The sequence below is a fragment of the Suillus bovinus genome (assembly GCF_016758785.1).
Source record: "Suillus bovinus strain UH-Sbo-P2 chromosome Unknown EDB93scaffold_33, whole genome shotgun sequence".
NCBI classification, from domain to species: Eukaryota; Fungi; Basidiomycota; class Agaricomycetes; order Boletales; family Suillaceae; genus Suillus; species Suillus bovinus.
In genome coordinates, this window is record NW_024542089.1 from 108,470 (window position 1) to 122,520 (window position 14,051).

The 14,051-nt window shown below is 46.7% G+C and overlaps 6 protein-coding genes across 6 annotated transcripts; 3 read left to right on the plus strand and 3 right to left on the minus strand.

The window, feature by feature from the left end:
* Positions 1-587: 587 nt before the first annotated feature.
* On the plus strand, positions 588-1,836 carry EDB93DRAFT_1251067 (uncharacterized protein; the record flags this gene model as incomplete). The annotated part of the gene is made up of 2 exons (XM_041453108.1): positions 588-1,364; positions 1,417-1,836. 2 exons carry the CDS (start codon positions 588-590, stop codon positions 1,834-1,836), a joined length of 1,197 nt encoding a protein of 398 aa, XP_041307003.1.
* Positions 1,837-4,337: 2,501 nt separating this feature from the next.
* On the plus strand, positions 4,338-5,380 carry EDB93DRAFT_1337664 (uncharacterized protein; the record flags this gene model as incomplete). Its single annotated transcript, XM_041455371.1, has 5 exons — positions 4,338-4,356; positions 4,445-4,593; positions 4,805-4,814; positions 4,875-5,070; positions 5,122-5,380. 5 exons carry the CDS (start codon positions 4,338-4,340, stop codon positions 5,378-5,380), a joined length of 633 nt encoding a protein of 210 aa, XP_041307004.1.
* A 716-nt stretch (positions 5,381-6,096) lies between these two features.
* Positions 6,097-6,584, plus strand: EDB93DRAFT_1149677 (uncharacterized protein). The gene is made up of 2 exons (XM_041449637.1): positions 6,097-6,407; positions 6,462-6,584. The coding sequence occupies exons 1-2, from the start codon at positions 6,244-6,246 to the stop codon at positions 6,532-6,534; spliced, it is 237 nt and encodes a 78-aa protein (XP_041307005.1). The 5' UTR covers positions 6,097-6,243; the 3' UTR covers positions 6,535-6,584.
* A 425-nt stretch (positions 6,585-7,009) lies between these two features.
* Positions 7,010-7,808, minus strand: EDB93DRAFT_1149685 (Glucanosyltransferase). The gene is made up of 4 exons (XM_041449638.1): positions 7,628-7,808; positions 7,332-7,576; positions 7,234-7,267; positions 7,010-7,163 (listed from the first exon to the last, which is right to left on the minus strand). The coding sequence occupies exons 1-2, from the start codon at positions 7,660-7,662 to the stop codon at positions 7,357-7,359; spliced, it is 255 nt and encodes an 84-aa protein (XP_041307006.1). The 5' UTR covers positions 7,663-7,808; the 3' UTR covers positions 7,010-7,163; positions 7,234-7,267; positions 7,332-7,356.
* A 302-nt stretch (positions 7,809-8,110) lies between these two features.
* Positions 8,111-9,786, minus strand: EDB93DRAFT_1149688 (NADP-dependent oxidoreductase domain-containing protein). Its single transcript, XM_041449639.1, has 10 exons — positions 9,670-9,786; positions 9,539-9,605; positions 9,340-9,486; positions 9,243-9,286; positions 9,011-9,190; positions 8,940-8,957; positions 8,805-8,885; positions 8,660-8,752; positions 8,454-8,607; positions 8,111-8,405 (listed from the first exon to the last, which is right to left on the minus strand). The coding sequence occupies exons 2-10, from the start codon at positions 9,563-9,565 to the stop codon at positions 8,178-8,180; spliced, it is 972 nt and encodes a 323-aa protein (XP_041307007.1). The 5' UTR covers positions 9,566-9,605; positions 9,670-9,786; the 3' UTR covers positions 8,111-8,177.
* A 39-nt stretch (positions 9,787-9,825) lies between these two features.
* On the minus strand, positions 9,826-13,949 carry EDB93DRAFT_1149691 (fungal-specific transcription factor domain-containing protein). Its single transcript, XM_041449640.1, has 16 exons — positions 13,633-13,949; positions 13,567-13,572; positions 13,406-13,488; positions 13,330-13,349; positions 13,207-13,261; positions 12,802-13,155; positions 12,397-12,747; positions 12,191-12,348; positions 12,069-12,137; positions 11,857-12,016; positions 11,692-11,809; positions 11,403-11,635; positions 11,212-11,348; positions 11,138-11,161; positions 10,449-11,081; positions 9,826-10,394 (listed from the first exon to the last, which is right to left on the minus strand). Exons 1-16 carry the CDS (start codon positions 13,739-13,741, stop codon positions 10,307-10,309), a joined length of 2,598 nt encoding a protein of 865 aa, XP_041307008.1. The 5' UTR covers positions 13,742-13,949; the 3' UTR covers positions 9,826-10,306.
* Positions 13,950-14,051: the final 102 nt, after the last annotated feature.

Here is a 14,051-nt window from a genome sequence, read left to right on the forward strand (position 1 = left end):
ACACACCTATGTGAACAAGTACAATCTGCTGTTCTAAGGGAATCTTCTTCTTGCGCAACGATTTCGTGGCCTTGCGCAGCGCTACCGCAGAGCGCGTGCAGTCCAATCTCCCTGAATCATCAACGAGGTTGCGGTAAAAAGTAGACACGACCTGGCGTGCAGTGTGTTTTTCCAAGCCCTTGCCACTGATGCGTGTTTGGAGGCGTTGCAGCAGTGGTGGCAGCTTACTTAGTTACTAGATGCGGAGAGGTGAGTCATCTGTTTTCCAGGTTCAATTCCGACTTATCATATCAACGGCGTGATCTTGTCAATGAACAATTCCGTCCACAAAGGCCAGGTCAACGAGATGGAGAAGTGCTCGTTGAGAATTGACGACAGTGGCTTTTTCAATTATTGCGTGTCTCCTAGACCACATGATCATGGAATTTCTAAACTGATAGTGACATTGTCATCTTGTTAGTATTGCGGGCAGAACTCCCGCGTCATCCCTCGATGCAATGATTATGTAAGTCAACCAGCGATGGAGCATCATGATCATGTGAAATTCAATTATTCTTGATACTCCTCTAATACCTACAGAGCCCCTCATGCCAACTACCAATTTACCTGTTGAGTTGTGGCTCCTCATTGTCTCTTTCAGCAAAATTTCTTCTAATGACATGGCTGTACTCTGCAGAGTCTGCGCTGGTCTCTATGATGCTGTGGTTGACTCTCTGTACGAGTCCATCACGGTCGACAACTCAGATGTCTGTACCACGCTTGCAGAGTGTCCCCATCTTGCAAAGAAAGTTAAATCTTTCGTATTCACATATCCAACAATCATGGTTCATGATGGTCCCAAGGTGCACCTAGATAATCTCACGTTGGCCCTCAAAAATATGACCTGCCTCTCAACACTCAAGCTCATCCATTCAAAAAAGCATGAATACTCATCTGTCCTTCAGTACTGTGATGCCAAGCTTCACCTTTTTCATTGCACCTATGATGTCAACCGCCAATTTCTAAGCTTCTTGAATAGGCAGGATAACATTCGTAATCTTGCTCTTGCTGGCCTGCCCACAATAGATATCTATCCTACGCATGAGGAAATGTTTCTTCCCACGTCTCTGCCACATCTATCAGAAGTCTCTGCCGATCCTTGTTTTTTAAATGACCTTGTACAGGGATGCCCAGTTCACACTGTGTGTTTCAAAGGCCAACATCTACCCAGCAGCGATATGCGGCTCAGGGACTTCATTGACCCCTCCACCATACTTGTCAAGAATTTGGGACTTGATCTCATGATTTGGGAACCAGTAGTAATACACTGTGCACCACTTTCCAAGGATATTGAAGAAATCACACTGACAGGTCTGGTTGCCCAGGTCAGCAATACTTGTTTGATTCATAGCAGGGTTGTGACTGACGGCCACATAGCAGCATCCAACTAACTGGTCTCAGATTTACGGAATTGATTGCTGGAGATGCCATTTTGATGGCATGCTAGCAGGCGCACAAAATTTAAAAAGGTTGATGTTCTGGTTCAAGGGAAAACATGAAGATGCTCGTTCATGGGCTCAACTTCTCTTCCAGGAGTTCCATGATACATTATCACGTCTTGAGCATGTCTCATGTGTAGTTGCTGGACCAGACACATCAATGTTGTTTGACTTCTTGTCGGGTTGTCCCCCGATCCCGCATGAGGATAATCGAACCCGTGGCCATAGGGCTGCAAATGACGTCTGGAAGCTCATGCTGGTCCCTGTCCTTTGTTGCTGGACCGAGGAAAACCTTTGCGATATACACTCTCTATGGACTATGCCACTCGCTCCACGAGCGATCGAACCCCTCTACTGACTCAGAAACTTCAAGATCTGTATGAGGCTTTGATACAATTCCTTCCACCACATCTGGCCCCACAGAAGTCGGCACTTTCACAGAATATGCACATTGTTAGGCTATGTCCAGTTTTGACTGGGAGCGCTTGTTAAAATCAGACAGTGACAAATTATGAGCCAGCGGTGGGTAGGGAAGCCTGAGTGATTGACTTAGTAGTCGCTGTGGAGGAGCTTAATTGTAGTTCTGAGGGAATTGAACTTGTATTCTATAAGGGATTTCGGCCAGCAAGCTTCGCACTACATGTACCCGAGTTTGAACAAGGTTTTGGAAGACTTACAGAGGGTCCTTGATAACAGGGAAGGAGGCCTACAATACTATCAGTATTTGTGAACATGATACAAGCACGAGTTGGCGGTGACTTACCATGGTTGCAAATGTTACTTCTACAGGTGTCTCTATGTCCTCGGTAATACAAGTGCTCATGTCGACGGTGTCGTGCTATGATCAAGACAGTCTTGAGGGGTGGTATCTGCTGTGTTTGTGTGGGATGAAGCTTCTGGAGAGTTGCTTGTGTCATGGGTAGTAGTAATCAGTGAAACATGGGGCACAGGAAGAGATACAGGCCCAGGCTGCAGGGAAGGAGTCGACACTTCAATATATTGTGGCTGTTGTGTATCGTTAGACTGTTTCTCCTGCTCGGAAGTGTTGATATCGCTTTTCTGAAAATTGAGGATGAAAGTCGTGGTAACGTCTTTCGGCGGTGTGTCCTGTTTCACCTCGGACTCGGAGAGGGTACCAATGGACTTGTCGCCAGTGATTTGAGACTTCGATGCATCAGACTCAGGCCTACAGTGTGCAAAATTGGTATACCTATATGTTTTGAGCAGGTTAAACTCACCAGGAATAGCGAGAATATCGCGAGCCAGACGCGAGAGGTTTGGGAATTGTGAGCGGTGGCCTGCCCACCATTGGATGGGGTCACAAGCATCAAAATCCTCAACAGGCAGCTTATAGTATTCCTCGAGCTCATCCTTGAGTTCATTGGACGTTTTTTTGTACCGAGCTGTGAAGTTAAGTTTCTGGGGTGATCCAGATAAGGTTTCTGAGTCTGCTGCTGCAGGTCGAGGAGTGACAGGGGAACTTGAAGCTTGCAACGAAAGGTAGTTGTCTTGATAATACTGACACGACTGATCCTTTGTGTGTTCCAAGTGGCTTTGTAGCCACTCAGGCTAGCCTGTGGTCGACGGTCATTGCCACAGTCAGCTGAAAGACCTTCGAACGAAATTCGGGGGTCAAGGACTATCCAGTGTCAAGGAATAAGTAGACAGAACACCATCCCCGACTCCACATCAGTGGAGAGGGTTCTCTTGGACAGAAACGTTCAAACACCTGCAAACGCACCCGTGGAAGTGGGAAAAAATTGTTGCGCTTAGTCAGTGGGGAAAGCTTTTGTTCGTTGATTGCCTCTTGTCATTAATATTGTTGTCATCGCTCTCATTCTCAGTAGATAGACCGTAAGTGTTTGTCGATTTTTCCGTCATCTCTTTTGATTCATTTGTGTTGGTCGTCCCTCAGGGTTTTCATTCAAAAATTGCCTTGTCGTTTGGCTCGCATCTTAAAGGAAAGCCACTGCCCTCCTGTGACGAGCTTCATGCTGTCCGAGACTATCCACATTACTATGATGCACTTTATTATCCTCAATATCATCTTGTATCTTATGAAACACTCAAATTTTTTTGCACATGGCTCAGAGCCTCTCTTGCCTTACACTCATTCTTCTGTCTAACTTGCGACTTGTCCAGCTTTGATGGATGCATCTCGTATGATGGTGTTTGTATTACTCTGTGTTGGTGAGGTGCTACATTATTGATGTCTCTGGGCGAATTTGTGGAGGCTGGTTACTGCCATTGTGTATTCTTTTGCAAGCTTGCTTCCTACGCTCTCTGACAGTCAACACTTACCTAAACTCTAGAATAGATGATTTTCCTAGATGGATGTATTACAGTGAATGTGTTTTAGAGGTGAATTTCTCAACTCTTTTTGACAAAGTGCTTCTTGATTGTGTATGCCGGCTCTCTTTACCCAGGGGTCAATTGAAAAAAAAGTCACCTGCGTGCAGTGCTGTCTCATTTCACTCAGATGACATTACTCCAATCAGACAAGGACTGGCTGCAAACGATACTCTCAAGTGCTACAGTACGTACACAGTGTACTTTGCCTCTCTTGCCTCGGTTGTCAACATATTTCAACAGTTTGTATGGAGATGAGGTTTTCTGTGCACTCTGTTGGCCACCACTTCAAATTTATGCTGCTGGAGCCATTAAGGTGCCCAAAATCAGTTGGTCTATGCTTCCGCTTCAAGATCTAGTTTATAGGCTTAGTAAACTAACTATTGATGTGCTTTCAGAATGTATTCATGGTCTGCCTACGAGAGGACGTCCTGCCATTAGCAGTTAATCGTGTGCAAAAATGTGTAATGGTCTTGCCTGTCATGTCTGAGATCGTGCTCTCTTTTTGCAATGTATTGGCCCCAGTATGGTGTGTGATATCTTGCTTTGTTACTTCCCTTTCACTCTGCCTTCAGATCAGCCTGACGAACATTACATTGCATAGATACTATCTATAGAGTACGGAGCTGTGGTGATGGAACGTCTCACTTCGCAAATCACTCAAGTTTCATCTCACGAGTGCATGAAAATGGTCAGGAAAGAACAGAAAATGCAGGCGGTAGCTGATGAACACAACCTTGGTATTGTCTGTTGGCGTGAGTGGCCAGTCAGTCTCAAAGGATGTTGTGTTAGATTGCTTACATCACTATTATGATGCTTCAAAGTGGATTGAACTGCCCGTTTGTGCGGTCTGCTCTCAAAGGCTACGTGATTCAAAAGTAGTTGTCATTTCAGCTGATCCTGATGTACCTTCGCTGATATCTTTAGACGTACTTTGATTGACTGACCCCTTTATAATCAGATGATGTATTGTTCAGAAATCTGCAGGTATGTTTTAAGTCTCATGTCTCGATGGACTGTGACATCATCTGATTATACACATGCTAGGTCGCTCGTGGTGCATCTGTGACCTTGAAGATTCCAAGGGCTGCTACTCCGCTCTACTGACCACATATGATCTGTGTGGCATGAGGGTCCAGTCTCTTGACATTTGTGATGAGCGTGGTGTCCAAATTCACGTCAGTGAATACAAGACAAAGCTGAAAGAGGGATCAATTGTGGAGTTGGAGGTCATTCTGAAGCTGTAAGTCCTTAGTTGTTTTTCGGTGTTTGTCGTTCTAATGTTACTATGCAGCTGGACCATTAAGCCCTGTAGCAACTCTTCCAACCCTTGTGATGCCAACAGCTCCCATATTTATCAGATGATGCTACAGCATATGCAGCTGCTGCCATGTGAGAAGTACATGCAGGCTGCCTTCGTCAACCTGATCAAAGATGGTAAGGGGAAAAGGAAGGCTGCAGACAAGGCATCAGAGACAATGAGTCAGTCACCAACCAAAAAGGGGTCCTTCTCTGCTGTAGTTGGAGACAAACTCGAGTATATGGAGGAATAGACTCCAGTACTTGGTGTTCTGCACTCAAGACTTGTACCTCCAATATTGTTTTGTGTTAAATCCACTGTATTGTATATAAAACCAATTCGCGAATTTTACCCTTTCTTGATACCCTTCCTACTCACATGTAAAATATCCATGACAGAAGTCTCGAAATAAGCAAAGAATGTGACTGGTAAGTTGAGACAAGGCGAGACATGCGCTACTGCTGGGCAGAGTCGGGGACTGGCGGTTAACCGCCGTTACGATAGATATAAGAGAATACTTACGAGAAGACCATATGTAAAATGGTAATTCGTCGAACTTCGTATAATAGTCACTCAATTTCCGATGTGCTTTGACAAGCGAGTCATTAAGATGAGGTGGTGTGTTATTGGGCAAAGTACTCACGCAGAGACTCTTGCAATCCACGGAATAGTGAGCAAGCTGGATGTCGGAAGTTCAGGCCCAGTGAAAATTGATCATAGCGGCGCACATCAGTGAATGTGCAAGTTACCAAAAATAATGTCGCTTCCTTGGAATGCTCTAAGAGTTCCTTGGAATACGGCTAAATGATGTCTAAACATTGCAAAGCACCTATGGAAATTTCCGACAATGCTGCACCTGGGAAGAACTTTCTACGCTTGCAGAACTGGCAGAACCTGACATGCGCGGAAGTTCTGCCACATTCTGCAGGAAAGGTTCTGCCATTGGTTCTGCCCACAATACTAGCAATATGGCAATGTGCTAGCATTAATCGTAAATATGTATCCATTTGAAGGCACATCGATGCAACAGTAATTCCGGAGAACCACATAAAAGCCAGCCGTCTTCCTACTATCGCCTTCAGAATTACCTGATCCCGCACACACGATTCGCAAACAATGCATTTCTCCTCCGCAATTGTGCTCGCTGTCATTGCTGCTTTAGTATCATCAAGCTCTGCCATGCCCACTACTAGCGATGCAGCTGGCCTCGACGGCCGCGATCCGAGTCAGAAATGTCCCTCAACATGCAGATCAAAATTAGCCTGCAGAGTTGAAGGATGCAATAAAATATGCGTGAGTATCAGCATTTTCCTGGACCTGATAACATAACTCACCTGCATGACAGTACCGCCAGGATTCTGGGTGAGTCACATTCTTGATTTTACATCGGTGGAGTATGGCCGTTGACACTGACGCGCGAGTTAAGGATAAATATGTGTCAACAACCTAACTGACACACTGTGCATGTAGCAGCGTATCACCGCACTTTGGGGCAAAGTTTTGGTCAGGAGATGTGGGGGAAACGTCAAAGAATTCACATCATAACCTTGATATAAACGAGCAACAATGATCTTACTTTTTGTCCAAGCCGTGCGATCGAGAGATTTCCGACATACACCTGCCAAAACTTCGAAGACGCTCGAGGTTCGGTTCGGGAAGATTCAGGTTCGACCGAGGTTCAGAGCCGGACTGCGGCAACACTAGACGAAGCCAACGTGCTATTGGCAGGTGTGGAGATGATCATGTTTCATTGTGAAATGAGTCAGGACGACTTCGAGATTATGAACTTGCTGATAAAAGATGCGACAAGAAAGAACAACCTCTTCCTGACTCCTGAGATTTACCAATTGCCGCAAGTGAAATCACTGTTCTGGAGTCACCTCTGGTCTTTGATTGAAATCAAGAGGCAAAGTGTGGAAACCCCCGATCAGAGTGAGTTGCTGGTATGCTCCAAATCCGTAGCGGCGGGCGAACCCCCCGACTGTGCCTAGTGTAGGACTGTTCCGATACCAGAACTGAGCGCTGAGCTCAGTGACCTGCATCAACAAAACAACACGTAGCGTAAATGATCATATATGGTCTTGTGAAGCTTATATCAGCACGCACGTCTGTTGATCATATTATATGCCCTTGTAGTGCTCTTGTATGAGCGCAGCAGACAGGTGAGTTTCTTGTAATTTCAAGCCAGGGTTACGGAGACTTACATGTATCTGGGGATTCAGGTTTAACCTACAGGTATGCTTTTACATCACGAGTAGCTGCCTTGACGAAGGTAGCAGCAGCGGTGCCGTTAGCTGCGATGACGACTTCATTTCCAACGTTATAAGCCAGAACGTTGTTGTATTTTGAGAAGACGTTGATGGTCTCGATGTATAAATCAAGTAGATTGGTGGTCCAGGACGGCGCGTCGCGGTCCATCGAACCATTTCCAGGTAGAGAAAGATCGATGCTAGACGATGTCAATGGACTGGTAGGCTGAAAATGCTTCATGGGTACCCACATAGTATAAATACCAGCATTACTGAACGTTTCCATGCAAGAATCGTGGTTCAATGATGAGTTAACGCTATAGGCACGGATGGCATTGACACCAAGCTCCTGCAAGTAGGGAAGATCACGGGTGCAGGCAGTGCCGTTGGACAGGGGATCGATGAAAGTAGATGGCTCAAGAAAGGGATTGCTTGCGCTCGCGACCACCGCACCTGCATGTTATTGTGAGCATCGACGTGACATTTGACGGTAGCAAACATCAAGTCGACTTGATGTTTACCAATATTATTGTGAGTCATTTTGTGACATGAAGTCAATACCGTGACAGGCCTCCTTGAAAGGCCCAGGCTGCAGCTCAGCACTCAGTTCTGGTATCGAAATAGTCCTACACTAGGCACAGTCGGGGGGCTCGCCCGCCGCTACGGATTTGGAGCATACCAGCAACTCACAGTTATAGTTGGCTGAGTTGAGGCCGTGGCAGTGTTCGTTGAAATTCATTATCATGGCAATGAATTCAATTGTCACAGTTTACTACACTCTTGACTATGCTCGACGGAAATTCAACGCCAGTATAATGGGGTGCTTCCGTATGCCTTCACGACTGTGCAAGCCTCGTCAAGCGCATCAACAACATCCTGTGGGAGGGGCCCTTTCTCTGAGTCAACACAGTTTTGCTCTAGTTGCGCTGCACTGCTAGCGCCTAGGATAATACCGTCTTCCGGCGTCAGTAAAGAATGGTGTTGACACCAACGAAGGGCAACCTCTGTAAGACGAAGACCATGTACGTCCTGCTCAAGTCGTTAGTCCCATAGACTGTCAGTGGCAGAGGGACATACGGCAGCGGCTTTCACAATCTCAAGAGCCTTAAGGTACCCTTGGTTAAGGTACCGTGCTCGGTACATCTGACCCATCTTCGACTTCGGGTCAAAGCGACCACCATCGGGAGCTACCTCCTCGGTGGAAAGCACCTTGCCTGCAAAAAGACCTCCACTACATCTTGTGATGAGGCTTTCATCCAGATAATTTCTCGAACCCCACTCACGCTAGTGGGTTGTAACAGACGAGCCGCAAGCCATACTTGCGGCAGCAAGGAAGAAGCTCAGGCTCCATCTCCCGGGTGATTGCATTGTACATCCTAAGTGCATCGTGAGCACCTTCTATGCATCACAAACTGGAGTTGTACGAACACCTGGTAGATCTTTGGGAGCACATAACCATTCGCTTTGCAGATTCCGACAACTTCTGCGACTTCCCATGCTGCAAAGTTACTGTTGTATGTCTTAGACCTAGAACTTGGGAGAGCATTCTATGAATATATTCACCTCAAACCAAATATCTCGCTGATGGGCACGTAAGATTGCGTTCCTTCGCTTGAAAGGACGTGGACACTCACAAACGACCCTCTGTATAGAGCTTGTTGATCTCTCGTACAGTGTCCTCAAATGGAACACTGCGATCGGGAGCGTGCAAATACAAAACACGGACTTTGTCGCGCTTCAGAGATTGGAGGGACGTGAGGAAAATAGACCGCAATGCATGTGGGCTGTGATCTCCCGGGTTAACAGGGTACACTCTACGCCCCTAACATCAGTCCTGTGTTGAAAGATCACCATAATACAACGTACTTGGTGTCGATCGTCGCATTCTTCAGATCGAGCTTGGCCAAGATCTGGCGTGAAAACCATTCAGTTGGCGCCAGGGTTTGCGCGTCGGCGTGCCCACCTGTTCAGTGGTGCCCCCGGCATATATACGTGCCGTGTCCAATTCAGTATGACCGTGACTAAAGAAGATGTCTATGATTTCCTGACAGCCCTTCTCGCTGGTCGTCCGCACTCCGTTCATGCCCTCAAACCCCATTGTCATAGTGCCCTTTTAAAGATATATCAGCGCGACATTTAAAGGAAACATTCGAATTCCTCACAAAAAGAAGAGGGATGCGAGTCGACATGTTTGAAATGAAGATGTTAGAACTAGCTCAGAGATGTTTGCTGATGGAAGTTTCAATGAAGTATTAGCTGCGCGACTTTAAATTAACTTCCATAGACAACATACGTATCTTGGGCGGACTCCCGCTTTCCTGATAAGTTCATGCCATGGGGTCCTTGATCTAGTGTTGTGGGCAGAGCTATTCTAAGGTAGTTCTGCCGGCACTGGTGGCACATGCTGCAGAATCACGTGCTGTTTTCATTATCTAAGACCACTCGCCGACAGCAACATGCATGTTGAAATCAATATTAAGTCCCATCATCATGATCCGTGACCCATATGCGCTAATCCATCGTCAACGCGCCGCAGGTCAAATGCTCTCCTCAGTGCCCATCGAGATTGTCACCGGAGACTGAGGAACAAATGCAAAGTCGGTTTAAAGCTCTGTATCAACACCAGGAAGTTCGCGAGCGAGCGTGGCAACATTCTTAAGGTGGATATAATAGCGAAGGTCAGCGCGTGAGGTGTTCGAAAAGCTTATACATTGTGGAGGAGTTCTAAAGTACCTCAATTCATACGTTAAACCGGTTTTGGATGTGCGGGAGCTCTGCCCACAATACTACTGAAGTTGTCATGTGTACAAGTCTACGGAAAGGCTACAGAGATGAGGCGAGTGAGACCAGCGCTGTATGTACTTCTTACTACATTAGGGCATTATCAAATATGATGGATGCAAGCCAAGAATATCAAACAATTGTGAAGTTTAGTGCCCATGCCTCGAGTGTGAGGCCGAACCATCGGGGTTTACTATCCCAGATACATTCGTGATGTACGTTCCCCAGTCGTTAAGCCTGTGCATTTATCAGCAGGGGATATTTAAATTAGCCCAAATCAGCGTGACTCACTCAAAACCAGTGGGAGCGTTGGACCACATGGCAATCGTGTCCGTGTCAAAACAGTTCGTCTGAAGCACATTTTGTTGATGTGTGCCACCCATCATACTCTGCAACCCCTGAGGGTCGTCATTATAAGGCGAGGAATTGGAGGTCCCTGATTGATATTGCGCCGGATACTGGGTCATCTGCTCATAGAACATATCATCCACGGTGTACGCAGTAGAAACAGCGGCCTGCGAATAATCTTGAGGCAGAGGCACGTTTTGCATAGAAGTCTGCGTAACGTGTGGTTGCACCAAATTCCCACCCCCGTGAGAGTACCACATATTATTGTTATTGTTAGACGAACCAAGCGATGGAGACGTGTTAGGGAAGTTCAATTGTCCGTGGAGTGGTAGGCGCCCAAGATCATTGCTGTAGAGTGGAAGATCAAATGAGCTCGCAGGCTTCGATCGAGTGTGAGCAGCTGCTTCGCGCCCGACGCGGCGCGATCCTGCGATGGCACGGGGTACCTCTGACGGTGAAGTCGTAGGTGGAGCAGATAACGGACTACCTGAATCACGTTCACGTTTGGTTCCGCCAGACGGACTAGGCTGGGGCAGTGGAAGGTCACCGACAGATGCCAGTTCATACAAGATATCCCTTTCATATAATTTAAGCCCTCCACCGAAAAAAGATCAAAATTGAAATATACATACCATAGACGACCAGCGGTGTGCCAGCTATGAATTCATGAGAGACATTCTTCCGAAGTAAAAAAAAGTCGACAGACCGTTTTTCGCACGACTTCAATATGGACATGCACTTATGCACATCTGCCATCTCCTTCGTAGGATCAGTGTACAGTCCAGAGCGTTTTCCACCCCAGATATTCAGAAGCAAGACAATACCTGCCGTGAATGCAGCCATCTAAAGTAATGTTACGATGGACTAAAGATAAGATATCCAAATTCCTTGACGCACCTGCGAATAAGGTACCGGCTTACCAGAACGGCATCGATATACATCCATGACGTGGCTGCAAGATCGAGCAGCATTCGTACAGATCGCCAAGGAAGGGAAAGATAGAGGAGATGGTTTTCGGGGTGATGGGATGAATGGGCGGTGGATGAGAATCTGGACATGATAGTAACTTGAATAGAGCGAATATGACTGCAGGAAAAAGTCATTAATCTCCATGTTTGGATCCCATCTGACTTTTGGTTATAAAATTTAGCAGCGGCGACAACGAAATCCAAGTTAAGATACATACGGTGATCAGGAAGAGCGTCGATCCATTTATTAAGCGCAGAATCAAGCTCTGCAACTGTTTGTTGCTCCCATTGCTGCCCAACAAAGCCAAGTAGTACTTTCAGCTTGTTGATCGAATACTGCAGCACGTCATTGATCGGTAGTCATCATACGAGAAGTTACGTACGATAGTACGGAGGGCGAATGCGAGTATGTGGTTGAGCTTCAGGAAATTGACAAAGTGCGATATCAGAGAAGGTCTGCCAGGAGGTTGCTTGAACACTTGGTCCGGGTCCGGGTGTTCCCAATATTCATCATCGCATTCGAAAGGCATGTCGAGATCGAAGCTATGATTTCGGTCAGCTTCATATCTTCACAGAGTGACGCAGATAGACCCACTCTTCGTCCTGTATCGCACATGGTCGTCCCAATGATGAGCTCACCAATCGGTCTAGGCTGACGAGAACCCTGAGACAAAACATTGAGACGCAATGTGCTACGGTGAGTAGTTTAAATCGTACCAGAATGCACGTTTCCAGAGCTCCTCTTCGACAGTGGGCTTATTGCCGTAAGCCTTGCGGCGATGTGCACCAACATCTTGCGCAAGACGTATACCGACTCCAACGATGGTCCAACATGCCTGCGGAGCCGAAGTCCCCATCAAATAAATGACAGATAGCTAGGTGCCAGTTAGTAATTCAGTGAAGGAAGCTGGCTTGACACTTACACAATGCACTTGGAGGTCCTCCAGACGTGGTGGCCCAAGTAAGGTCTTCTTGACCATTTGTACCTGTTCGAAAAACTTCCATCCCGACGAATGTTCGCTCTGGCCTTCCAAACAGACGCGGCGATCGTCAGAGAAGCGCGAGCCAACTGCTAGGACTAATAAATATACCGCCCCAAACGACGCGTCTCGGCAGTGGAGCCCCTGCGCCACCTTGCGCTCAAAAGTTGGCCGGTGTAGCAGCGGAGTTAGAACATTATAGTGCGCAAAGTAGAGATCGGCAAGGGAAGTACCAAGATCTTCCTCAGGAAAGTTATAGGCCGGCTCAATAACATCCTTCGCGGCCAGCTCCCACTTGATGAGATGTTAACTCTAGAAACAAAACAAAAAAGCGGTGACCATACGCACAGGGAAGGTTCCACGAAACTCAGGGCGGCCTTTGTGTTGCCTGAAATCAGATTGGATATCTTCATCGCCAATGTACTCCTTTTTGAGGTCGATAGCTTTTTGCACTAGCATTACACCGCTTGATTTTCCAAAGAAACGGGACAAGTTTGGATTGATAGACATGTTCTGCATGTGATCAGCGAGGCGGACGGATACTATCTCGTCATCATCACTGGTTACGAGGTCTTCGAGGGGAGTTGTAGCATAAGGGCTCATGACATGGCTAGTTGAGCCATTCATATTGCCTTTTTGCCAGGCCTCCCTGTCCAAGGGACCGCCTCCGAGCTCCTGAGAGAAGTCGGCGTCAGGGCAGAGCTGGGTTGGAGTGAGCGACGATCACGAGGAGTATCTGCGCAACAAACCGACCTTTTGCAGAAGCTTCTCCATCTTCTCCAAACGATTCTCCAGGCTCTCTACATATCTGTGTAGAGACATCGTCGACAGTAAGTACCTTTGGTAGATGCGGGAAATCTATTGCTTCACACTTACCCCTTTGGGGGACCTCGTTTCTAGGGCAGGATGGGTCAGGCGCTACTGGAGGAGATGACCGAGGGGGAGAGCGCACCTTCGCAGCCTCTAAGTACGTACATTCAAAATTATACGCAATGCAATTGGAACACCGATTCCCTGGCATCTGACTTCCATCACCTTAAAACAAGCAATGTAGCAAGAGAGGACATGGTCAATTTTACTGATGGGTGACCACCGGGGGGCGAGCTGACTCACATCGAACTGTATCAGACGTCCAAAATTAACAGCGGATTTGAACAAACCAGGACAAGTGATACTCACTCTTCTTGCGTCTACATATATCACACGCCCTTTGTACTCTGCGTTTTTTGGATCCGGGCAAGGTCAGTGCATTATCGTGTTCGTTATAGTCGTCTTCTGCGGATGACATGGTGGAATAAGTTTGAGCCCTTGCGGGTACTGCATGGGCTGTATCAAGGATTCACGTGGTACTGAGTACGCGAGAATTAATGATATTAATGGAAAGATATACTTAAAGCCGATGGCGTTCGTAACCCAGGACCCTACGGCATATGTGGGAGTATCAGACGTGAGTTTCAGAATGATACACTTCAAATATTGATATCATCAAGTCGGGCTGATCATTAACTCTCTTGAAATTCATGGGCAACCACAGTTTTCGTATTTAAATTATAATTATTTAGTTTACAAATATTAATTTTCGCTTGTCAATGTCACTT